At 39.1% G+C, this 24,320-nt stretch overlaps 1 protein-coding gene across 3 annotated transcripts in view; it reads left to right on the top strand.

The window, feature by feature from the left end:
- apaf1 (apoptotic peptidase activating factor 1) overlaps positions 1 to 24,320 on the top strand; it is a 240,293-nt gene that overhangs the window by 20,082 nt on the left and 195,891 nt on the right. For all 3 annotated transcript variants that reach the window (XM_073066284.1, XM_073066286.1, XM_073066285.1), the window contains exons 4-7: positions 9,767 to 9,964; positions 13,968 to 14,151; positions 16,071 to 16,183; positions 23,607 to 23,738. In XM_073066284.1, the coding sequence (XP_072922385.1) occupies positions 9,767 to 9,964; positions 13,968 to 14,151; positions 16,071 to 16,183; positions 23,607 to 23,738 (627 nt within the window). The remainder of the gene's footprint in view (positions 1 to 9,766; positions 9,965 to 13,967; positions 14,152 to 16,070; positions 16,184 to 23,606; positions 23,739 to 24,320) is intronic.

The raw sequence follows: 24,320 nt of genomic DNA on the forward strand, positions 1-24,320 counted from the left end.
AATGCTTCCCAGTTGTTGGGGTCAGAGAGAATGGGGGAGCTTTATGTGGTTGATAGTATTTGGATGTTTTTAATATTACAATGGAATGCAAGAAGTTTAATTGCAAATGGTCAAGAATTTAAAAGGTTTATTGGAACTTTTAAAGAGAAGCCTGATTTGATCTGTATACAGGAGACATGGTTAAAGCCTCATTTAGATTTTGTGATCCCTGGGTATGATAGTTTGAGAGCTGACAGAATGGGTAAATTTGGTGGAGGGTGTGCAACTTTCATAAAAACAGAACTTCAGTTTAAAAGACTTGATTTTAAATCTAACCTTGAAATTGTGGCTGTGAAGGTTTGGAGCTCTCGTGGTCAAACAACTTGGTTAACTTCTATAATCTATGTAATATGATGATATCAGATTTTGATGGGATTATGAATAAAGTATGATCCCCAGTAATCTGGGTTGGAGATTTCAATACCCATAATCCTATGTGGGGTAGTGAAAGTAAAAATAGTAACGGAGTGGTGGTAGAGGATTTTCTAGTTAAATACAGTATGGTACTTCTAAATGATGGAAGGCCTACAAAATTTAATATTGTAAAGAATACTTGTAGTCACTTAGACTTATCACTTCCTCAAACTTAGCCAGGATTGGGGAATGGGATGTTATGGACAGGTACACACTAGGACGTGATCACTATCCTATATTATGTAGATTTGGTAGAAATTTGATAGTAGAAGTTGAGGAGAGGGCTGCTAGGTATAATTTTTCATTGGCCAGGTGGGATGAGTACCAGGAGAAAGCTGTGGATATAATAGAAGAGATTGATAGCGAGGGCTCCATATATGAGTGGAATGAATCCCTCTGTTCTATAATTCATAAAGTTGCTTAGTTGAATATTCCGCTATGGAGTGTTCCTAAGGCTCGAGCATTAGTTCCATGGTGGAGTAAAAATTGTGATATAGCAGTAAGAAACAGAAATAGAGCTTACAGGAAATTAAGAAAGTGCCCAGTGTTAGATAATGTTATGGAGTATAAAAAAGAAAGAGCAGTAGCAAGGAGAGTAATTAAAAATGCAAAGAAGGATAATTGGAGAAGATTTTGTGGAACCCTGGTCCCTGAGATACCTATAAAGCAGCTATGGATGATCATTCACAGAATGTCAGGGATATATAGAAGACCATCTATCCCAGCTTTGCTGGAAGGAGATATTGAAGCTGTAACCAACAAGGAAAAGGCTGATATGTTTGTAGAGGTGTTCCAAGCGTTACACAGTTCTAGTAAGCCAGGTGATTTGAGAAAGGAAATTATGTTAAAGGAAAGTTGGAAATTGGACAGTAGCTTCGATGATAACAGCTCCATGAATTTGTTTTTCTCCCTTAAGGAATTGCAGGAAGCTGTCCGATCAGGTTCAAACACTTCTCCTGGTAGGGATGGACTGTGTTATGAATAGCTTAAGCATTTAGATGACTCTGTATTAATAGAAATGCTAGCTCTGTTTATTTCAGTGTGGAAAGAAGGAAAATTACCAGTAGAATGGAAGCATGCAGTGGTAGTTCCAGTTTTAAAGCCAGGTAAAGACGTGTCTAGTCTTAATTCGTATCGGCCTGTAGCTTTAACATCAGTGCTTTGTAAAACTATGGAATGAATGGTCGCCAACAGACTTGTTTATTTTTTAGAAAATAAGGGACATTTTGCTGCCTATCAAAATGGTTTTAGAACTGGAAGATCAACAATGGAATCTATTGCCCTTTTAGATCATGATATTAAAAAGGCGTTTCAAAATAGAGAAGTAATGGTAACTGTATTTCTAGATATTCAAAGAGCATATGACTCACTATGGAAGGATGGTTTATTAATTAAACTCTAAGATGCGGGAATTAGAGGTAGAATGTTTAATTGGATCAAAGATTTCTTTTTTAAAGGACAATTCAAGTAAGAATAGGCGGAACAAGCTCCAAGTCAGTTAAAATAGATAATGGTACTCCTCAAGGAAGTGTCATTAGTCCAGTTCTTTTTAATGTCATGATAAATGATATCTTTGAGCAGCTAGGGACAGGATTTGGCAAATCGTTGTCTGCAGACGATGGTGCAATCTGGAAAAGAGGAAGAAATGCCAAGTATGTATTAAAGCAGGTACAAAAGGCTTTATGATCAGTTGAAAACTGTGCAAACAAATGGGGTTTCAGGATTTCTGCTTCTAAGTCTAAATAAATGATTTTTGGCTTTAAAAGAAAGATTCCTGATTGTGAATTGTGTCTATATGATTCTCCATTAGAAAGAGTCAAGGTATGTAAGTTTTTAGGTGTCTGGTTTGATGAAAGTCTTACTTGGAGGGTTCATATGGATAAAACAATTGGAAAGTGTGAGAAAGTTTTAAATGTTATGAAAAGTATTGCTGGATGTGACTGGGGAGCAGGGTGGGAAACTATGTACTTAATATACCTAGCTATGATTAGATCAGTTATTGACTATGGTTGTATTGCTTATGATTCCGCTGCTACGTCAGTGCTTGAAAAATTAGACACTGCGCAGTTCAAAGCACTTAGACTCTGTTGTGGAGCTTTCAGAACAACATCAGTCCCTGCATTATGTGTGGAGATGGGAGAAGTGCCTCTACATTTAAGATGAGTTAAGTTGGGCCTGCAGTATTGGGTAAAACTAAATGGCTTCAATCACAGCTGTCCATCAAAATGTCTTTTGCAGGAGACGTCGGAGCGCCAAAGTAAAATTAAAAGATATCCATTTTTACATTTGGTTAATATCTGGGCTGTGAAATTGAAACTGATTGAGGAAGACATAGCTGACCAAATTTGTTTGCCACCCATTCCTTTTTGACTTTTGCCAGAGCCAGAAGTAGACCTATTCCTCCTTTTTTAGCTTCAAGGAAGCAGAGCAATTTCAACAGCGTCGATCATAAATGAATATTTAAATAATAAGTGGGGATCTTGTATGAAGATTTTTACTGATGGCTCAGTGGACCCAGAGAGCAGTAAGGCAGGATGTACATGTCTCAACTCAGAGTTGAGATTGGTCACTGGGTTTCAGATGGTGTTTCTGTCTTTGCAACAGAATTATTAGCAATCTGGGCCTTGTGGTGGATGGAAGACTCGCCACCATCATCTGTTTGGATCCTTAGAGGCTTTAAAAGGGAATAAATCAAAAGCTCATCCTGACATAGTTATTGAGATTCTCTTGGTTTTGTTTAGAGTAGGGCAGATGGGTTGTGAAGTTGGATTTACATGGATACCTGGGCATGCTGGGGTGGAGGGAAATGAAATTGTGGATGGCATTGCAAAGTCTTCCTTACAGAGCGGGCAAGTAGGAATTAGAATACCCCTAGGCAGAGCAGAATTGAGAAGTAGGATAAAAAAAAAGGCATAGAGAAGAAATGGCAAAAGGATTGGAAAAATGAATTAAAGGGAAGGCATTTCTTTTCTAGTCACCCTCTAGTTAAAAAGGTCTCAGACGGTTACTCTTTAAATCATAGAGATATGGTGAAATTACCAAGGCTTAGGTTGAGGCATTGTGGGCTAAACTATTACTTAAAGATAATAGGAAAACATCCAACTGGATTATGTGACTGTGGTAGTCCAGAGACAGTTCAGCATGTTTTGCTGAGTTGTAATCGATATAAAATTGAAAGGAGAATATTGTTCAAGAGGCTATCTGACTTAAGTGTATTTTGTTTTTCTATTAAATCTTTGTTTGGCCACCAAGAGAACCACCATCTGATTGAAAAGTTTATTATTCTGTTTCTATGTGCGACTAGTTTATATTTGACAATTTGAGTTTCTTTAAATTCTGTAATTAATTGTACATCCTGCGGAGGGCAGTAATACGCCTAGATGCGTCTAAACTGCCAGAAATAGAAGAAGAAGACAACGACTTAAGTATAGATGAGATGGAGGGATTGGCCTATAAGGAGAGGCTAGCAAACTAGCCCTATTCTTTCTTGAGTATTTTTAAAAAAGGTAATTTCATTGAAATGTTCACCGTTCTTGTGGAGTTTTAAAAAAGAATTTATTCATTTACGGCATAGGGGCATCGCAAGCTAAGCCAGCATTTATTGTTCTCCCCCCCCCCCCAATCCTTCCAGTTGCCCTTGAGAAGGTGGTGATGAGCTGCCTTCTTGAACTGCTGCAGTCCCTGAGGTGTAGGTACACCCATAGTGCTGTTAGGGAGCTAAACTATGTCACTGAATGGTGGAACAAAAGCAAGGGTCAAATATTTCTGGTTCTTATAATTTCAAACATTGCAATTATTAATATGAATGTACAACTCAGTTAATCCATTTCCTATTGATCGGCATATGGCTCAGATGGTAGTGAATCTTGGGCTGTCTTTAAACTCACTGGGAGAGGATTAGTGGCAAGGCAGGAACTAATCAGAGATAGTAAGGCATTGTTTAGGGCAGATCTTGTTTGAATAATTTGATTTTGTTTTGATGAAGTCAGGAAGAATATGAATGACAGCAGTGCAGTTAATGTGGCTTATATGGACTTCAGTGAGGGCTTAGATGAACTCCTAGATGGGAGACATGTCCAAAAATTTAGGGTCAATGGGATATGAGCAAGTTGGCAAATTGGACCCAAAATTGGCTTGGCGATAGGAGACAGAGGAAGGTTTTATTTTGATGATTGGATGTCCTGACTTGTAGTGTTCTAGAGGAATTGGTGCTGGGTTCGGGCTGCTTATAATATATGAATTATAATATGGTCGATTCTGGTTAATTGAGCCATTGGTTAATTAGGCAGCCACTTATTTTGGATAAATCTTAAAAGAACAAAAGCAAATCAAGAAAATTAGCAGGGCTCCCTTTGTTTACTTGGGACACTATGCCATTTAATTGAGACAGGAGACAGTTGCTGAGCAGCTCCTAAGAAGCATCTGTTGTGTGTTCTTTTGTGACCATTAGACACTACATGCTTAGAGTGAACGGCTTTTGAATATTGTCAGTGGTGGACGTTCGTGTTCAAATGAACAGTGATTTTTGTGACCGATAGTTGGTGAGAAATAAGCAGTAAGACAATTCAGAACTGGTTTGCTCACTGCTGTTTCAAGCATTCAGGCTTGGAGATGCCAGCAATGGCTGGGAGTGAAAATTGAACTATTTCATAGCTTCAACAAGTTAGGGACTTGTAGGTATGACTATCACCTTGAACATTACAATGAAAATGAAGGTTTTGAAGATGCAACCATTGACAACACTGTATGAAGGCAGTCCATTATTTGCACTAGGTGTCTGATAGATAGATACTTTATTCATCCCCATGGGGAAATTCAACATTTTTTCCAATGTCCCATACACTTATTGTAGCAAAACTAATTACATACAATACTTAACTCAGTAAAAATATGATGTGCATCTAAAATCACCCTCTGTACTTCTGTCGTCGTATTACCAGTGTTCTAATTTGTTCTGTATTTCATTTAAATTCGTAATTTGTTACCCAGTTAAATGGTAGTTTGTCTTTTTTTGTGCTTTTTTAACTAAACCTTGGGACTTCGGCTAATGGGGCAGCTGCTTATTTAGGCCAAAATGTACTGGTCCCAAAATGTCCCAGTTAACCAGAATTCACTGTATATGATTTGGATATGGATGTAGAAGGCATGGTAAAATGTACTGGTCCCAAAATGTCCCAGTTAACCAGAATTCACTGTATATGATTTGGATATGGATGTAGAAGGCATGGTAAAATGTACTGGTCCCAAAATGTCCCAGTTAACCAGAATTCACTGTATATGATTTGGATATGGTTGTAGAAGGCATGGTAAATTGGGGGATTTGTTGTTTGTATGAAGGGTAGACTTTTACTACATTTTGATATTGATATGTTGGCAAAATGGATGGTTTTGTTGCACATCACTAGGACTAAGCTACTGGACCTGGAGACAATCTACAACTCTCGATGCCTATGGTGTGCTTGTAACATTAACAGTCGGTTCTATCCCAGACACTCTGTTCAATCTCCTGCCATCTGCTAAGAGATACAGAAACATCTTAGCCAAGACAGTAAGACTGAAAAACAGCTTCTTCCCGAGGGCTGTTGTGCAGCTGAATATTGCTGCACCCCGGCTTGCCAATGGCTTTTGAATGTTATTGACTATCAAAGTCACTTGTTGCATGTAAATATGGAATTTTTAAAAAATTAAACAGTACTGCATGCATTGTAAATATTTGTTTAGCGCGGATTGGAGTAGCACCAAAAGGTTGTCTTGAGCAATGACAATAAGGTTCTGTTTTATCTTATTCTCAGCTAGAGTCCTGTGTGTAGATCTGGTTATTATTGGAAAGATGCAATTGAGCGGGTGAAAAAAAGATTCACAAAGATGTTGCTTGGGATGTATGTTCAGTTATGAAGAGAGTCTGGAGAGTATTGGTTCTCTTTTCTTGAAATGGAGGAGGTTGAGGAGATAGGTTTGAGGTTTATAAAATTGAGGGGTATACATAGTGTAGACTGCAGAAACTATTCCCTAAATTGTAGTTACGTAAAACTAGTGGACGTAGATTTATGTTAATGGGTAGAAGATTTAGAGGAGACCTGTGAAGAACCTTTTTTTATTTGGAGTGTTGAGGACCAGAAATACACTGGTTGAGAAGCAGAGTTGCTTACAGCAATTCAGAGCCTAGATGAACACTTCTAAGCCTAGGTGATGGAAGGCAGCAGCCAGGTGCTAGAAGGTAGAAGTCATATAAATGGGCACCTCTGGTCAGCAAGGATGGGGTGGGCCAACTGTTGATACCAGTTCTTATGTGCTTTGTTGCATATGTTGGCTTTCATGTAGAAACGGTGATTTTCAGTGACAATATAAGAACAGAGCAATCATCTCATCTCATGCTCTTGATATTGCTTATTTATGATTATTATTATTTCTTTCTTTTTTGTATTTGCAGTGTTTGTTGTGTTCTGTACTCTTGAACGCCTAAACTGGTGCAGTCTTTCATTGATTCTGTTATTGTTATTCTGTGGATTTATTGAGTATGCCCACAAGGAAATGAATTTCAGGGTTGTATATGGTGACTTGTATTTACTTTGATCATAAATTTACTTTGAATTTTGCTGTCCTAGGGTGATATTTGTGTATTTTTAATGGAAGTCATATCCTCAAATGTGAAGTAACATACTTTTCTTTCTTGTCCCAAGGCTAGAGATGACTACAACTAGAAGAATCACATTCCTTCTTAACCTGATTGAAATTATTTAATTCTCCATACACCAAGGATTGAACCTCATTTGCAAAACTCAGAAATAGACAATAGACAGTAGGTGCAGGAGTAGGCCTTTTGGCCCTTCTAGCCAGCACTGCCATTCACTGTGATCATGGCTGATCATACACAATCAGTACCTCGTTCCTGCCCTTTCCCCATATCCCTTGACCCCGCTATCTATAAGAGCTCTATCTAACTCTCTCTTGAATGCATCCAGAGACTTGGCCTCCACTGCCTTCTGGGGCAGAACATTCCACATATCCACCACTCTCTGGGTGAAAAAGTTCTTCCGCATCTCTGTTCTAAATGGCCTACCCCTTATTCTTAAACTGTGGCCTCTAGTTCTGGACTCACCCATCAGCGGGAACATGCTTCCTGCCTCCAGTGTGTCCAATCCCTTAATAATCTTATATGTTTCAATCAGATCCCCTCTCATCCTTCTAAATTCCAGTGTATACAAGCCCAGTTGCTCCAATCTTTCAACATATGACAGTTCCGCCATTCCGGGAATTAACCTTGTCAACCTACGCTGTACTCCCTCAACAGCAAGAATGTCCTTCCTCAAATTTGGAGACCAAAACTGCACACAATACTCCAGGTGGGGTCTCACCAGGGCCCTGTACAGCTGCAGAAGGACCTCTTTACTCCTATACTCAATTCCTCTTGTTATAAAGGCCAGCATGCCATTAGCTTTCTTCACTGCCTGCTGTACCTGCATGCTTGCTTTCATTGACTGATGTACAAGAACACCTAGATCTCGTTGTACTTCCCCTTTTCTTAACTTGACTCCATTTATAAAATATAAAAAGGAAGAAAATAATTCTGACTTAAGTGTCTTATTAGTCAATTTTGGATATTCTTACTCCTGTTGCAGCTTTAATGCTTTTGGCTGTGATATTCTCTGTGTGGCAGGGTGGAGATACATCTCTAACAAAGGAGGTGTAAGGCACTCCTTCCGTCCACTAGACCACAGGTCACCTTTGGGTAAGGTGTAACACCTGCTTAGCCCCCAAGCAGGGTGAAGTGAAACCATGGGAGCAGGTGGTAGATGGTCATATTAGCCGCAATTGCATGTCACAAGTCCCAGTTGTGTGACCACTAATGCCAGGCAGACGATCTCTGAAGAGTTTTGATGATGTCTGGGGTTACCCATCTTGTACAGACACTGCCCAGAAGAAGGCAATGGCAAACCACATTTGCAGAAAAATTTGCCAAGAATAATCATGATCCTGCAGACCATGATTGCCCACGTCATACGACACAGCACATGATGATGATGACTACTCTCTCTCTCTACTTTGGTTATTTAGCAAAGAACCACTTGTATATCAAAGATCATCAAAATAATGACAATGTCACTTCCCAGCTTTGGCGTTTTTTTTTACCCTTATTTGTTTTCATTCATGTTTTCTTTGTTGTTAGTTAACCTTTAGTAAGCTGTCATTCTCTATGTACCTGACTCTCAATGTAAGTGATTTGATATACAATTCAATATAAAATATACTGACCTGCTGAAACTTTAGTCTGGACCCTGAGATTCATTTCCTTGAGCACAATACATTTCTATTAAGTTTAGAAATATCTAACTTTCTACTTCTGTTCAAGTATTTGAATTAGAATTTTAAAAAATTTACATCCGTCTCTCAATGCGAGGGAGTAAAAATCTTTGTGTTATGACTCCATTGTAAGGTACAGACAAGTGAATTTAAAAGTCTAATACTTGTAGAAAAAGCTGCCCCATAGCCTGTTGGTCCTGGCTTTAATACTATGTTACCGTTTGCCAGAAACAGTTGAAACAGCTGAAACAGTTTATGGTTGGGGTGTCTGATGTCCCCAATGATCTTCCAGGCCTTCTTTCTGTACCTGCTGCTATAACTGTCCTCAATGGAGGGAAGTTAACAACCACAGATGCACTAGACTGTCCGTAGCACCCTTTGCAGTGCCCAGCAATCAAGGCTGGAGTAGTTTCTGTACCAGGCGGTGATACATCATCCAGTGAGGATGCTATCGATGGTGCCCCCGTAGATGGTCTTGAGGATTTAGGGGCTCATGCTGAACTTCAGTTGCCTGAGGTGGAGGAGACACTGTTGTGCTTCTTTGCCACGCAGCCATTGTGTACAGTCCAGGTGAGATCATCAGTGATGTGTATACCCAGGAACTTGAAACTACTCATCCTCTCAACTGCAATCCATTGATGTTGATTGGGGCAAGCGTGTCTCTGTTCCTTCTGTAATCCACAATCAGCTCTTTTGTTTTTTGGACATTGAGGAAGAGATTGTTATCTTGGCACCACTGTGTCAGGGTGTTAACCTCTCCCCTGTAGGCTGTCTACAAAGCCTGTTTTATTGATTAAGCAGTTTTTGCTTTGAATATCAAATGTCTTTGTTAAGTTGTTAAATTTACATACTTAAATGCTTGAATTGGAAAAAAATTTATAGTGAAAATTAAAGTGTTATGATTATGCTGGAAAGCAATTTCTGCTTATGGCGTCTAGTGAATGAATTAAATAGTTTTGTTGTATTTTGTGCATAAGTATTCTTACTGGCTTTTAATTGTCCTTTCCCACAGTTCAAACTATATTATGTGAAGGTGGTGTACCACAACGACCTGTTGTATTAGTTGATCGGCCAGAGCTTGTGCAAACCATCAGAAATGAATTCTATAAATTGAAAGAGGAGCCTGGGTGGATTACTATATCTGGGATGGCAGGTTGTGGGAAGTCAGTCTTGGCAGCTGAAGCCTTAAGGAATCACGGAGTTATAACTGGTAAGTTTCATTATTGGTGAGAACTTTAACACTGTTTTCTTATCTCTTCTGTAGGTAAATTTATATTCGTAGTTCTGAATAATCTTTTTGAGTTTATTTTACCTTGATATGTAGGTATCATATCTTAGATCAGTGTATCTTTGTAGACAGGCAGAATACATTATTGAATAGTATGAAATACAATGTATTTTGCATGCAAGGCTTGGAAATGGAAGCTCAATTCTTTATTGTGTTGAAACATTCATTAAGTCAAGGCCAATTTTAATCTTTTGGAACCTGTTCACAAATGTGTTCCATGTAGGCTGATGCACTTCAACGTCTGGTAGTTTTAATTTACCACCTGCATCATCACAAAAGTGATCTGTTTATCAATGCCTCCTTTTTAATTTTTATGTATATTTTTAACTCAAAGTTGAGCCTTATCTTCATAGAAAGGTTATGTAGAGATGGAGACAATTTGTACATCAAGTCAATGCTGGTTTTTAGCAGTGCAAACCCGATTTGTGCTGGATCAGCTCCACCTTCTCATTGCATATCAAAACTCTTCCTCAGTCTTTGCACTGTCAGATCCATTTTTAATGCAGGAATACCTTGAGATTTTTTTTGCATATAATAAGGGAGGTAGCAAGGCGGAGATGCATCTCTACCAAAGGAGGTGTAAGATTCTCCTTCCCTCCGCTAGCCTGCAGGCACCCTTGGGTACAGGTGATGGATTGTCATATGAGCAGCTGGTGCATATCGCATCCTAGATATGTGACCATTGATGCCAGGCGGACAATCTCTGAAGAGTATTGATATTGGCTGGGGTCACCTGTCTTGTAAAGACATTACCCAGATGAAGACAAAGGCAAACCACTCACGAAGAGAAATTTGCCGAGAACAATCATTGCCAAAGACCATGATCACCCACATCATACAACACCACACTTCATAAGTGTATTAAGATCAGATGACCTAGGAGCAGAGTGAATCCAAGGGAAGCATCTGATCCAGATTGGGTACCTGACCAAGTACTGAAGACCTGTGCTGACCAACTGGCTGGTGCGTTCACTGATATCTTAAACCTCTTGCTTCGGCAGTGTGTGATACCCACCTGCTTCAGTCCAAGAAGAACGTGGTAACCTGCCTTAATACTTATTGCCCAGTGGCACTTACATTCACAGTGATGAAGTGGTTGGAGAGGTTGGTGTTGAACATATCAGCGCCTGTCTGAATGGCAACTTGGAACTGCTCCAATTTGCCTACCAGAGCAACAGGTCCACAGCAGGTGCCATGCAACTTGGCTCTTCATGCAACTCTGGAACATCTGGACAGACAGCAAAGATGCATATGTCAGGATGCTCTTTATCAATTACAGTTCAGCATTTAATACCATCATCCCTTCAAAACTAATTAGTAATCTCCAAGTCTTGGGCCCTAATACCCACTTGTTCAAATTCCTGGGTGTTACTATCTCAGAGGACTGTCCTGAACCTATCATATAAATGTAATTGCAGAGAAAGCACGAGAGCGCCTCTACTTCCTTAGTGGGTGGAGATTCAGCATGTCGTCAAAAGCCTTGACAGACTTCTGTAGATGTGTGGTGGGAAGTGTTACGGCTGGTATGGGAGCAGCATTGCCTTTGAGTAGAAAATCCTGCAGAAGATAGTGGATTCAGCCCAGTACTTCATGGATAAAGCCTTCCCAACTGTTGAGCACATCTAAATGAAACTCTGTCATAGGAAAGCAACATCCATCATCAAAGATCCTCACCACTCAGGCCATGTTTTTTTTTCTTGCTGATGCCATCTGGCAAAAGGTACAAGTGTATCAGGACTCTCACCACCAGTTCAAGAACAGTTACTGCCCCTCAACCATCAGGCTCTAGAATAAAAGAGGATAACTACATTCATCTATTGAGATGTTCCCACAACCAATCATCTCACTTTAAGGATTCTTTGTCTTATTGTTTCATGCTCTTATTATTTATTGCTATTTATTTATATTTACATTTGCACAGTTTGTGGTCCTCCATATTCTTTCTATATCATTAATCCTATTTACAGTTACTGTTATAGATTTGCTGAGTATATCCGCAGAAAAGAGAATCTCAGAGTTTTATATGGTGACATATATGTACTCTGATAAATTTTACTTTGAACTTTGATCCCCTCCACATTTACTCTATCTAGGCCTTTCAGAATGTAAGCTGTTGGTTGCTCTTACTGATTTTTTCCTTCTAAGTGGAATGGGCAGTTTAGTTTCTCTTTTCCCTTTCTATGTTTAATTCACAATGTATTATCACTGAGCCATTGTCTTCATCTAGTTGGGATAGGGACATGGGTCAATGAAAACAGTACACGTCTGAAATGGGTCTTAATGTTGACCTGCACTGTATTGCAGAAGTTACTCAAATTTTGCTAGAATAAAATCTGTAATCGTACTGCTAAGCAACTTTGACTTTTGAAGGGGATTTCACGCGCTCATCGTAATGCTACACTGAAATCACTCTGTGAAACTCCTGCAGAGTGACTGCATAAAAGCTTCATATGCATGGTACATCTCAAATTAAAATGTGTTGAATGTTCTAATAGTAAGGACTCTATGACAGGATTAGAGGTTTCAAAGCAATCTCTCTCGATAGACGTATGTAATCAATTATTTTTTGATCAATGTGACTTGATCCATCTTCTTTGACCACATTTCAAGCAGATAAATTAAACAAATCTTATAGAATTTAATGTTTTTTTCCAAGAGAATTTAAGATACGTACAGTATATTGTGAGAAGAGACCAAATTTATACACATGATATTTGCATTTCGTAATTCTGTTCCTACGTCTTATATACTTGAACATTCAAGTGTATTGGAACCACATTTGGTTTGGTTAATCCCAGGTAAATGGACCTTACCTTGATTCCTTTATATTGCACCACTTCACTAGTCGTTTCAATATTAAATTTTAGTTAATTCTGTCCATTTCTTGATCCTAATACACGGGAGTTTTCTGTTCGTACGTGTGAAGGAATCAAGAAGAGAAGAAATTTGGTTTATGGATGTCTCAGCTGGATTACACTGTTTCTTCTATCATTTTTTTTCTTAATTTTAAGAATTCTGCATCTTGATGTTCCTGAGGAAGAAGTATAGCAAGATGTTAAATGATTGAGCCAGAAGTTGAGGACATAAAGGGGATGTATTGGGAACAGTAGGACATTGCAAAAAGGTTCTGTTCATGTCACCGTTTCTCATTTGTTAATGTGGTACTTCACACCCACTGATGTTTTTGTTGTAGTGTTTGACTCTCAAGCAGCACCCTTCATCTTTTAATCCACGTTTGTAATGTTACTGCTCAATGATGAAACAGTTACCAGGTTAATGAAAACCAACACACGTACTGACTAATCCATGTTCTCCCAAGGCCCGAATTCAGTAGTAAATGTTTAATAATGAAGGTTCAGAGGCTTTCTGGAATGTTGGATCTTTATAATATGAAGCTATCAGTTACTTCTGTGGTAAGATGTCTGTTCCACAGTGTACTGAACAATCCTTTATTTGCAGAAAGCTGCCTTTGATGTACTTGCTGAGAACAGGGTGAGCATGTTGTTGAACTGATCCACCACGCTTGCTTCTCCTGACTTTGGCCCAGATTAGAAAATGCTATGATATGCTTGTAGACTGGTTTACATAAATACTAATGAGGAGAGAAAAAAAACACTTACTTTGTAGCTTTTGTTGGTTATGTTGAGTGTTGCTTTAACAAACAGCATTATTTTCTAAATACACATTGTAAAATACAAAATTAAAGTTTGAGTTCACTTCTCCACACGTAGTACTATTTCTATTAAATGTTGACTAGTTTGATTTATTCTGGAGCAACAACAAACTGCTGGAGGAACTCAACAGGTCAGGCAGAATCTTTGGAGGCAAAGGGATAGATGACTGTATGGTTCAAGATCTTGCATAAGGATTGACAGCATCAGCAGTTTCTTGTTTGATTTGTTCTTTCTGGATTGTAATTTGGCAGAATGCTTTCCTGGAGGAGTACACTGGTTAGCAGTTGGAAAACAGGATCGTGCTGGTATTCTTGTTAAACTGCAGAATCTCTGCAGTCGATTTAACCAGGATTCCCACACTTACCCAAGTCCACCTCTTAACATTGAAGAAGCCAGGGACCGACTCCGTTTCTTGATGGCACGTAAATATCCTAGGTGAGCAGGTAAAAGGTTTTTTTTTCTCTCCCCCAGTGTAACAAATGGTGAACTCTGTATTTTGTTCAAGCTAGTATACATCTAATTACCTATTGTACTGTAGGGAAGGGATATCAAGGTTAACATAAATATACATACTGTACAGTGTAATCTTAATTTGTATTTATTTAACTGTCTATTTGATTGAATTATTTTGAACATGAAATTCCCTTTCTGCTTAGGATAATGTGTGGAAAAATGTGTGAGGAAAATAGGCAGCAGGTTGTTATAAACACGAGAAAAACTGCAGATACTGGAAATCCAAAGCAACACACACAGAATGCTGGAGGGACTCAGTAGGCCAGGCAGCATCTGTGGAAGTGAATAAACAGTTGACATTTTAGGCTAAGATCCTTCATCAGGGTTAGTTACTGTACTTTAATAGGATCTTTATTTGAATCAAGTCCATAATAATGAGATGAAAGTGAAACACGCTATATGAATTGCAAGATTTATGAGCTTGGGTGGTTACAACACAGTTACTGGCTCATAATAATTGGAGTTCGATTGGCTGACTGAGAGAACTACATTATTAAAAGTGAGCATGCCTCTGTGGTTGAGTTGGAAAGCCTCTTCTGGACTTTGTGCATTAAGATTTGTTGCAATAGATTTTTTTGGGCTTGAAGTGGTATGCGTCTTTTTTTTACTTAAATATAGAGCAGCTTTATATTGTAACCCATTCAGGTTCACCTCACCATAATTTATCAGAATGATTAAAACGAAGAAAGTAAAACTATTTTGAAGTGTAAAAGATAGGTGGATGGGCTGGAAGCATTGGTGAAACAGGGAGTCTGGGGAAGGACTTGGACAGATTCGAAGAATGGGCAAAGAAGTGGCAGATGGAATATAATGTAGGGAAGTGTATGGTCATACAGTATGTTAGAAGAAATAAAGACCTAGACTAAACAAGAGTCCATTCAGAAATCGAAGGTACAAAGTGCCTTTCCTAGTGCAGGATTCCCTAAAAGTTAAATTGTAAATTGAGTTAGTAGTGGGAAAGGCAAGTGCAATGTTAACATTCATTTCCAGAGAACTACAATATATTGTAAAAGCAAAGATGTAATGCTGAGGCATTATAAGGCATTATTATTTGAGAGAATGCATTTGGAGTATTTTGGGCCTCATATGTAAGAAACGTTTACTCGTATTGGAGAAGGTCCAGAGGAAGTATATGAGAATAATCCCAGGAATGAAAGTGTTGAAGCAAGAGGAGTGTTTGATGGTGCTAGGCCTGTACTTGTTTTCAGAAGAATGAGTAGGGATCTCATTGGAACCTAATGAATATTGAAAGACCTCAAAAGTGGATGTGGAGGGGATGTTTTCATTTGTGGTCAAGTCTCGATCCAGAGGATACAGCCTCAGAGTAGAAGGACATCCTTTTAGAGTCGAAGGACATCTTTTAGAGTCGAAATGAGGAGGAATTTCTTTAGCTAGAGAGGGAGAAATCTGTGGAATTCTTTGCTACATTTGGCTGTGGAGCCCAAGTCCTTGGGTATATTTAAAGTCAAGGTTGCTAGGCTTTTGATTAATAAGGGTGTCAAATATTACAGGGAGAAGGCAGGAGAAAGGGGTTGAGAGGGAAGATAAATCAGCGGTGTTTGAATGGTGGAGCAGACTCGATGGGCCAAATGGTCTAATTTTCTCCTAAAGGCAAATTACAAATATAAAGTCCTTGCAGCCAAAAGTTTTTCCAAAAAATTCAGAAAAAAAGTTACTTTAATAGATGTTCAACATAGAAGCAAGAAGTGTGTTTCAAGAAAGCTACATTTGTTAAAATATCTTTTTAATATTTTAATTAATAATAGTCACATCTTTCAGATATTCATTGGGTGTGAAGCACTTTATATGCCCTGAAGTTCTCATTTTTAAATTTAATTCAGATCTCTTTTGGTCCTTGATGATGTTTGGGACAGCTGGGTACTAAAGTGCTTTGATGTTCAGTGTCGTGTTCTGATCACCAGCAGAGATAGGAGCATCGCAGAAGCAGTATCAGGTAATGAGATTTTATTCTTAAAATTGTTGTTGCTATCCTGGAACTTTGAAGAAACAAAGAAATTAAATATTTTTATTTTCAGGTTTGTCATTGTCAGTTTTTAATCTATAAAGGTATTAAACAAATTCTATTTTTAAATTGTGATCAAGAAATTATGGATGCAGTTGAGCCTTGTGAATAGTGTGACTTCAATTGGTTTTGCTGCCTGAAAGTTGAAGACACTGCAGATGCATTAATCGTAATTTTCTGAAATTGTTTAAGTTTCAGGAAATATGCCTTTTTATTGGAAGATGACTCCATTAGACAGGTAGAGATGGTAGGTAACTACAGTCCTGTCCATTTAACATTGATTTTAGCAACTTCCCTATAATCAACCCATTGGAGGCTGTGTCTGAGTACTTGAACAGTTATCAGTTGATCAAATCCAGTCAGCGTTGATTTATGAAGGATAAGTTATGTCTGATCAGGCTAGGCAGTTTAGTATAGTGGATCTGGGAGTGGTTGAAGAAGGGATTTGTGAAAGTGTTACACAAATGGTGACCAGAAGTGTCAATGAGTGGAATTAAAAGTAACTTCATGACATGGATTGAAAATTGACTAGGAGAAAGGATAATAAGCATGTACTCTTGACAGGATTATGGTGCCATGTAGTAATCTGTTCTTGATCTGTGAGATGGAGAGCTGTGAAGGAAATAGTGGATTCAGGTCCTTGCACATAAATGCTTATAAGTTACAGTATTGAGTACAAAAGATGTTTTCTGGATTTTATTATAGTGAGAGAAGACTTATGTTTTGTGGCGGTCTTGGAAACTGACAGTGTTGATATGGGCAAAATTTTTCATTCTGTACAAGTATGTAGATCTAAGGTCACTTAAAACAGGAAAATAAAAATTTTCTCTCAGAGTTGTGATGGAGGGAGATTTTTTAAAAGACAGATGGATAGGTTGTTGGTCATTATGAAGATGAGTGCTAACTGCTGTTTATCTGCAATGTGATGTTCACAGTCTTACCATGAACTTGTTTAATGGTAGGGTAGGTTGGCTAAGTGACCTGTTCTTACCCCTAGTTTGCATTCTGATTTATAGCCGGAAATTTGCTGCAAAAGGAATGTAAGTCATTGCTTTAAACAAGAATTGCCTTAATTTATTTAATTTCTGTAATGTTTTGCCCTCCAGGCTGCTGAAAGAAGCATAGAACTTTCTGTGAACACCACAAACAGTTGTGAATGATATAGATTGAAAAGTTTTTATAATTATATAAAGCAGAGAAGGATAATTGATATTGGGCAATGAGGAAATGGTAGAGGCTTTGAATGGCTATTTTGTGTCGGGCTTCACGGTGGAGGACTTGTCTAACACCAGAGAGAGATGTTATGGATGTGATGCGAGATGAGGACCTTGATACAGTAGCTATCACTAAAAAAGTGGTGCCGAGCAAACTTGTGGGCCTGAGGATAGACAAGTCCCCTGGTCCTGATGGAATGCATCCCAGGGTACTGAAAGGAATAGCAGAAGTTATAGTAGAGGCTTTGGTGATAATTTACCGAAATTCACTGGACTGTGGGCAGGTCCCAGCGGATTGGAAGACGGCAAAAGTCACGTCATTGTTCAAAAAAGGACGTAGGCAAAAGGCAGGTAACTATAGGCCAGTTAGCTTAACATCTGTAGTTGGAAAATGCTTGAAGCTATCATTAAAGAAGAAATAGTGAGGTATCTTGAAAGAAATGGATCCATCAGGCAGACACAGCATGGGTTCGGCAAAGGCAGGTCCTGTTTGACAAACTTACTGGAGTTCTTTGAGTATATAACGAGCGCAGTGGATAGAGGGGAACAGATGGATGTTATTTACTTGGATTTCCAAAAGATGTTTGATAAGGTGCCACATAAAAGACTTACCCATAAGATAAGAATGCATAGAGTTGGGGGTGATGTATAAGCATGGCTAGAGGATTGGTTAACTGATAGAAAGCAGAGAGTTGGGATACATGGGTGTTATTCTGGTTGGCAATCAGTGTGCCGCAGGGGTGGGTGCTGGACCCGCAACTCTTCATGATATAAATTAATGATTTAGAAGAGGGGACTGAGTGTAGTGTATCTAAGTTTGCTGTTGATATTAAATTGAGTGGAAAAGCAAATTATGAGAAGATATGGAGAGTCTGCAGAGAGAGATAGATAGGTTAAGTGAGTGGACAAGGGTCTGGCAGATGGAGTGCATTGTTGGTAAATGTGAGGTCATCCACTTTGGAAGGACGAGTGAAAAAGCAGATTATTATTTAAAAAGTTTAAAAAAATTGCAGCATGCTGCTGTGCAGAAGGACTTTGGAGTGCTTATGCGAGGATCACAAAAGGTTGGTTTCTGGTACAGCAGGCTATCAAGAAGGCAAGTGGAATGTTGGCCTTCATTGCTAGAGGGATTGAATTTAAGAGCAGGGAGGTTATGCTCCAACTGTACAGGGTACTGGTGAGGCTGCATCTGGAGTACTGCGTGCAGTTTTGGCTTCCTTACTTGAGAAAGGAAATACTGGCTTTGGAGGCAGTGCAGAGGAAATTCAGGTTGATTTGGGAGATGAGGGGGTTAGACTGTGAGGAGATTGAGTCGCCTGGGACTATACTCACTGGAATTCAGAAGAATGAAAGGGGACTGTATAGAAACATATAAAATTATGAAAGGGATAGATACGATAGGGGCAGAAAAGTTGTTTCCACTGGTCGGTGAGGGAACATAGCCTCAAGATTTAGGGAAGTAGATTTGGGATGGAGATGAGGAGGAACTGCTTTTCTCAGAGAGTGGTGAATCTGTGGAATTCTCTGCCCAGGGAAGCAGTGAAGGCTACCTCAGTAAATATATTTAAGCCAAGGTTTGATAGATTTTTGCATAGTAGGGGAATTAAAGGTTATAGGGAAAAGGCAGGTAGGTGGAGATGAGCCCATGGCCAGATCAGCCATGATCTTTTTGAATGGCGGAGTAGGTTTGACAGGCTAGATGGCCTTACTCCTGCTCCTATTTTTTATGTTCTTATATAGAACAGAAAATACTGGAAGCACTCAGCAGGACAGGTGGCATCTGTGGAAAGAGAAGCAGAATTAATGTGCCAGAACTGGAAGAAGAGAAAACAAATTCATTTCAAACTGTAGAGAAAGTGGACAAAAAGGGAATATATCAGTGACAGGGTGAGCCAGGGTTGTTTAGGGCCCCTTATTTAAGAAAAGGTATACTGACATTGGAGAGGGTTCTGAGGAGGTTCAGTAGAATAATTTTGGGAATGAAATGCATATCGTATGAAGAGTGCTTGATTGTTCTAGACCTTTATTCGCTGGAATTTGGAAGAATGAGGGTGGATCTCATTGAAATCTATCAAATGTTGAAAGGCCTAGATAGAGTGGATGTGAAGAGGATGCTTCTTAATGGTGGAGGAATCCAGGACCAGAGGGCATCCACTTAAAACGGAAATGAAGAATTTCTTTAGCTGGGATGGCAAATCTGTGAAATTTGTTGCCACAGGCAGCTGTGGAAGCAAAGTCATTGGATGTATAGATGGAGGTTGGCAGGTACTTGATTAGTCAAAGCATGAAAGATTACGGGGAGAAGGCAGGAGAACGATGTTAAGAGAGGAAATGGATCAGAGCTATGGTGAAATGGTGGAGCAGACTTGATGGGCCAAATAGCCCAATTCTGCCCCTATGTCTGATGGTCTTATGAGATAAATGTAAGAGCACTTTGGTCAGTAGGTTGCTAGGGGTGGTTAGAAGTTGATTGTTAAAAATTGTGCAATACAGAACTCTATGTCTATAAAGTCAGACTGTGCTCTTGGAGAGAGAAAAATTGTACCTGCATTGCAGATAGATGATTTGCAGCAGAACTGGCCAGATCTGATCAAGAGAAAGTTAGTTAATTGAAGTTCTAGTACTCAAGATTGATATAAGCCTGGATGGAATGTGATGCTATTTCTCAAGCGCCGGGCCTCATTATGGCAGTACGGCAGATCAGAATGGGAGTGGGATGGGGAAGTAAAGAGGCCGGCGACGATTCTTCTAGTAGACCCAGCAGGTTAAATGCGGGTGATCCACAGAGCCGTTATTGAGTCTTGTAGATGAAGCCACATTGTGATCTCTGATTGTGGCACAATAGATTGCAAGAAGAGCAAGTGAATTGTTGCTTCACCTGAATAGATTGGGGGGCCCCAGATAATGAAAAGGGAAATTTAAAAAAGGACAATTGTCTTTCTCCTATGGTTGCATATTAAAATGCAAAAACACATGGATGATTGGGGTGGTGGGTGGTGGTTGTTGGGGACAGAGGAATAATCCAGGGAATCACAAAGGAGTCAGTCCCCAGAAATATTGAAAGTGAAGGTTTGGCGAGGGTGGGGGGAGTGGGAAAAGTGGAATGATGTGCTTGGCGATGGAACCTTGTTGGACCTGGGACAATTTTGCAAAGGATAATCCACGGAATGTAGAGACTGGTGAGGTAGACGGTGTGGTTGAGGGGAGCTCTGACCTGCTCTGTCCAGCAGGAGAGAGGATGAGAGCAGAGGTGATGACACATTCCCCACCTCTCCTCCTCCTCTCCTACTTCAAACAAGTTTGGTTTTCTGTTGCCCAGTCTCCACAATGGGTCTTGATCTGAGAAGTTAATTCTTTTTGTTAGATCCTGTTTTTATTTCAGATTAAATAGGAAAGAACGATTCTATTCAGACAGAAGGAAAGTATGAGATGCAGAGCAAATTAAATGTATTTTTAAAAGCTCTACAACAGTTAATTGGTTGTGGGGTGGAGATGTAAGGTGCTCATTCCCTCCACTACCCTGCAGGTCGCCCTTGGGCAAGGTGTGACACTAGCTTAGCCCCACCTGATCAGGGTCACATGAAGCCATGAGTGCAGGTGGTGAATGATCGTGTGATGCACACCACATGTCCTGGTTATGCAACTGACGCCAGGCAGACAATCTCTGAAGAGTATTGATAATGGCTGGAGTCTTACAAAGACACTGCCCAGGCAAAGGCAATGGCAAACCACTTCTGTAGAAAAATTTGCCAAGAACAATCATGGTCATGGGTATAGAAAAGAAGCAGGTTAAGGACAGTTGGAAGACCATGATCGCCACATCGTATGACACATTGCTTAATGATGATAATGGTGATGACAAAAGTTTAAAATCTGATCCATGTGACTCCACATTTCTGATCATTTTCAGTGCTATAGAGACTTGAGGTAGCAACAAGCTCTTAGTATTTGTCTGAAAATACTTGGAACAGAAATACCTTGGTGGTGGGGTAAACAATGTTATTATATAAAATGTGCATGATTGGAACTTTTGGATCCTTACTTTTACTGATGGTGTTGCCCTCAGATTTCACAGACTTCGTTGTCATATTTTAACACAAGTTCTGAGCCATTATCTCAAAAATTCAGAAGGAATTAGACTCCACAGCATTGAATTCAGTGTTTATGCACCAAACCTCTTGGAAGGGATGAAATCACTGGAATTACCATGACAGAGATTAAATCACATACATGCATATGTAGGAAGAAATGCATATCAGCATTCTTTGTTCTCCGGAGTAGAATTCCGAGGCTTCACAACCTTTTAAATGAAATGCTACTTATCATTCTTATTTGAGGCTGATTTCCCCCAACCTTGACATTAATCTTCACTTCTAGAATTTCTCGACACTGAAACTACTCTCAGCATTTGTCCTTCTGACCCTTCCTAGAATTATATATTTGAATGAGATCGTCTCTCATTGTTTTAAACCAGAGAAGTCAGATCAATAAATTTGCATCTTGAAAGTTAAGGAGCTGTGAAGCAGCAAGGCGCTGTCAGATTATTGATCAGACACCTTGAATGAGCCACAAATTTTTGTATTTAAGAAGTGAAGCATCCAAAGCCATGAACTTTAGTAAACTCTGCAGCCACTCTTCTATCTTCCTAGTTGACTGCGGCAGTAAAATAGATTGCTTTGAAAACAAGAAACAATATTGAGTAAGTTTAATCAGAAGCAAGAGAAAATCTGCAGTTGCTGGAAATCCAAGCAACACACACAAAATGCTGGAGGAGCTCAGCAGGCCAGGCAGCATCTATGGTTGCATCCACTGCTGAACTTATTTCAAGGATGATAGGTTCAGACTTCTGTTGATGGAATAATAGAGTTTATGGAAAGGGCTAGACTGCTAATGAACAATGCTAAACCATGGGTAGCTGTTGAGATTGAGTTTGTAATGTTTAAAAGGTATTTATAAAGTATTTGTCCAATATTTTTGCTCAAATTGATACTTCAGCTGGTGTATCATATCTGTGTCTATGTCCTAGACTCCTACACGGGTGTGGGCAAATGCAGGAGAGTCAAATCTTTGCACAGATGATCACTGCTATTGTGGTCCATTGTTGGTGTACAGTTATGGAGCATGAACTTATGCTGGGGAATCAGCCTACTGAACTTGTGTTAGGGGGGAAGAAATGGTGATGTTGCAACTCCAGTGGAAAAGACAAAAGGGAGAATTTAAATATTATGAACAATTTTAAATTTAACTTGTTTATTTTCCCACTGCTGCCTGTAAGGAGTTTGTATATTCTCCCCGTAACTGCAGGGGTTTTCTCCCAGTGCTCTAGCTTCCAACCACAGTCCAAAGGTGTACCAGTTGGTAGCTTAGTTGGTCATTGTAAATTATCCCATGATTAGGCTATGGTTAAATCGGAGTATTGCTGGCTGGCACGCTCAAAGGGCCAAAAGAGCCTATTCAGCACTGTATCTGAGTAAAGAAATAAAATTAAAATCTTCTTGTTCACTTTTGTGCTCCAAATTTTTCAATTTTTTATTAATGCATTTAATAGTTCTTGAACATTTTTGGATGCATGGGAGAAAATTCAAAAATATTTAGGCGTTTGACAGTTATGACAGTTGATTCAACCTTGGGGGGTTGTGACTTTGACTGTCAAAGTACTTCTTTCAAACTGGTAAGGTTCTGTCCTGCTTGGAGCCTTGCTGATTAACGATTTTCTTTTTGCTGGATCTCATTATATGGGCACGTGGAACAAGTAGGTGGGTGATGGGGAAGCAATTTTGCAGGAGATCTTAAAACTAAGAATTAAACAATGCAGTGTAATTGCAGGAACATGGAAGTGGAGTTACAATCTTTAGCAACCATGGGCACAATCAGAGAATAGTCTGTTACTGCTGTGTTTTTGTAAAGGCTTCATTGAGAACTGGAGCCCACACAAGGATGAAGTTGTACCTTACCATTAGCTACCACTCTCTGCAGATGAAAGTGGAAAAATGATTAGAGAATAACCCACTGGGAATGATTCACATTTATCTCTGAAGATGTTGAATCATTTGGGTTGTTAGTGAAGTGTTGCTAGTTAGCATTACTAATTAGTTAAGTTAAACCTGAAAACTGATAAAATGTTTTAACATGTTTTGCAGGGAATCAATTTCACATTTCTGTGCAAAGTGGTTTGAGCAATGACAAGGGGCTAGAGATACTGGCACGTTTTGCTAACATGAAGGTCTCCTATTTGCCAGAGGAAGCGCACAGCATAGTGCAGGAATGCAAAGGTAAGTTTTTAATGGACTGTGGCAGCAGACTAAATTGCGTAACAAATCAGGAATCTCATTGAATAGAATTGGAGTAAAGTTTATAATCAAGAAGAGATTTTTCTTTACATAGAATTGTTGGGTTGTTATTTTGCTATGTTGCTGCAGTACTTAGTTTTGCCACTAAATGGCAGTGCAACACATAAAATTTCAGTTTTGAAGTTCATTCTTTTTAATGAAGCACAATAGCAATGTGGGATCTTGTTGAATTGTAATATATTCTTACTTTCTATACAGTACTTGTGCATCTTGTTCAGTATATATGTACACAGTATATAAGCTATTGTGCATCACAAGGATCTTGAATGCACTCGTGTGATTTAAATCGCTCACAGATGACATATTCTTGCCTATCATATTATGCCTATCAAAAACTGTGTTAGTTTTAACACTGAATTACATACATCATTCATGGTTTCATTCTAATTTTGGAAAATGATTTTTCCGGTAACAGGTTTGATGGATATTAAGATCCAAGAACATAAATTCAGTTTGTGATTTGAATATGTTTCATAAGGGAATATAGTTTCATGGATTTTTCAT

The sequence above is a fragment of the Hemitrygon akajei genome, chromosome 14 (assembly GCF_048418815.1).
Source record: "Hemitrygon akajei chromosome 14, sHemAka1.3, whole genome shotgun sequence".
In the NCBI taxonomy this organism is placed as follows: Eukaryota; Metazoa; Chordata; class Chondrichthyes; order Myliobatiformes; family Dasyatidae; genus Hemitrygon; species Hemitrygon akajei.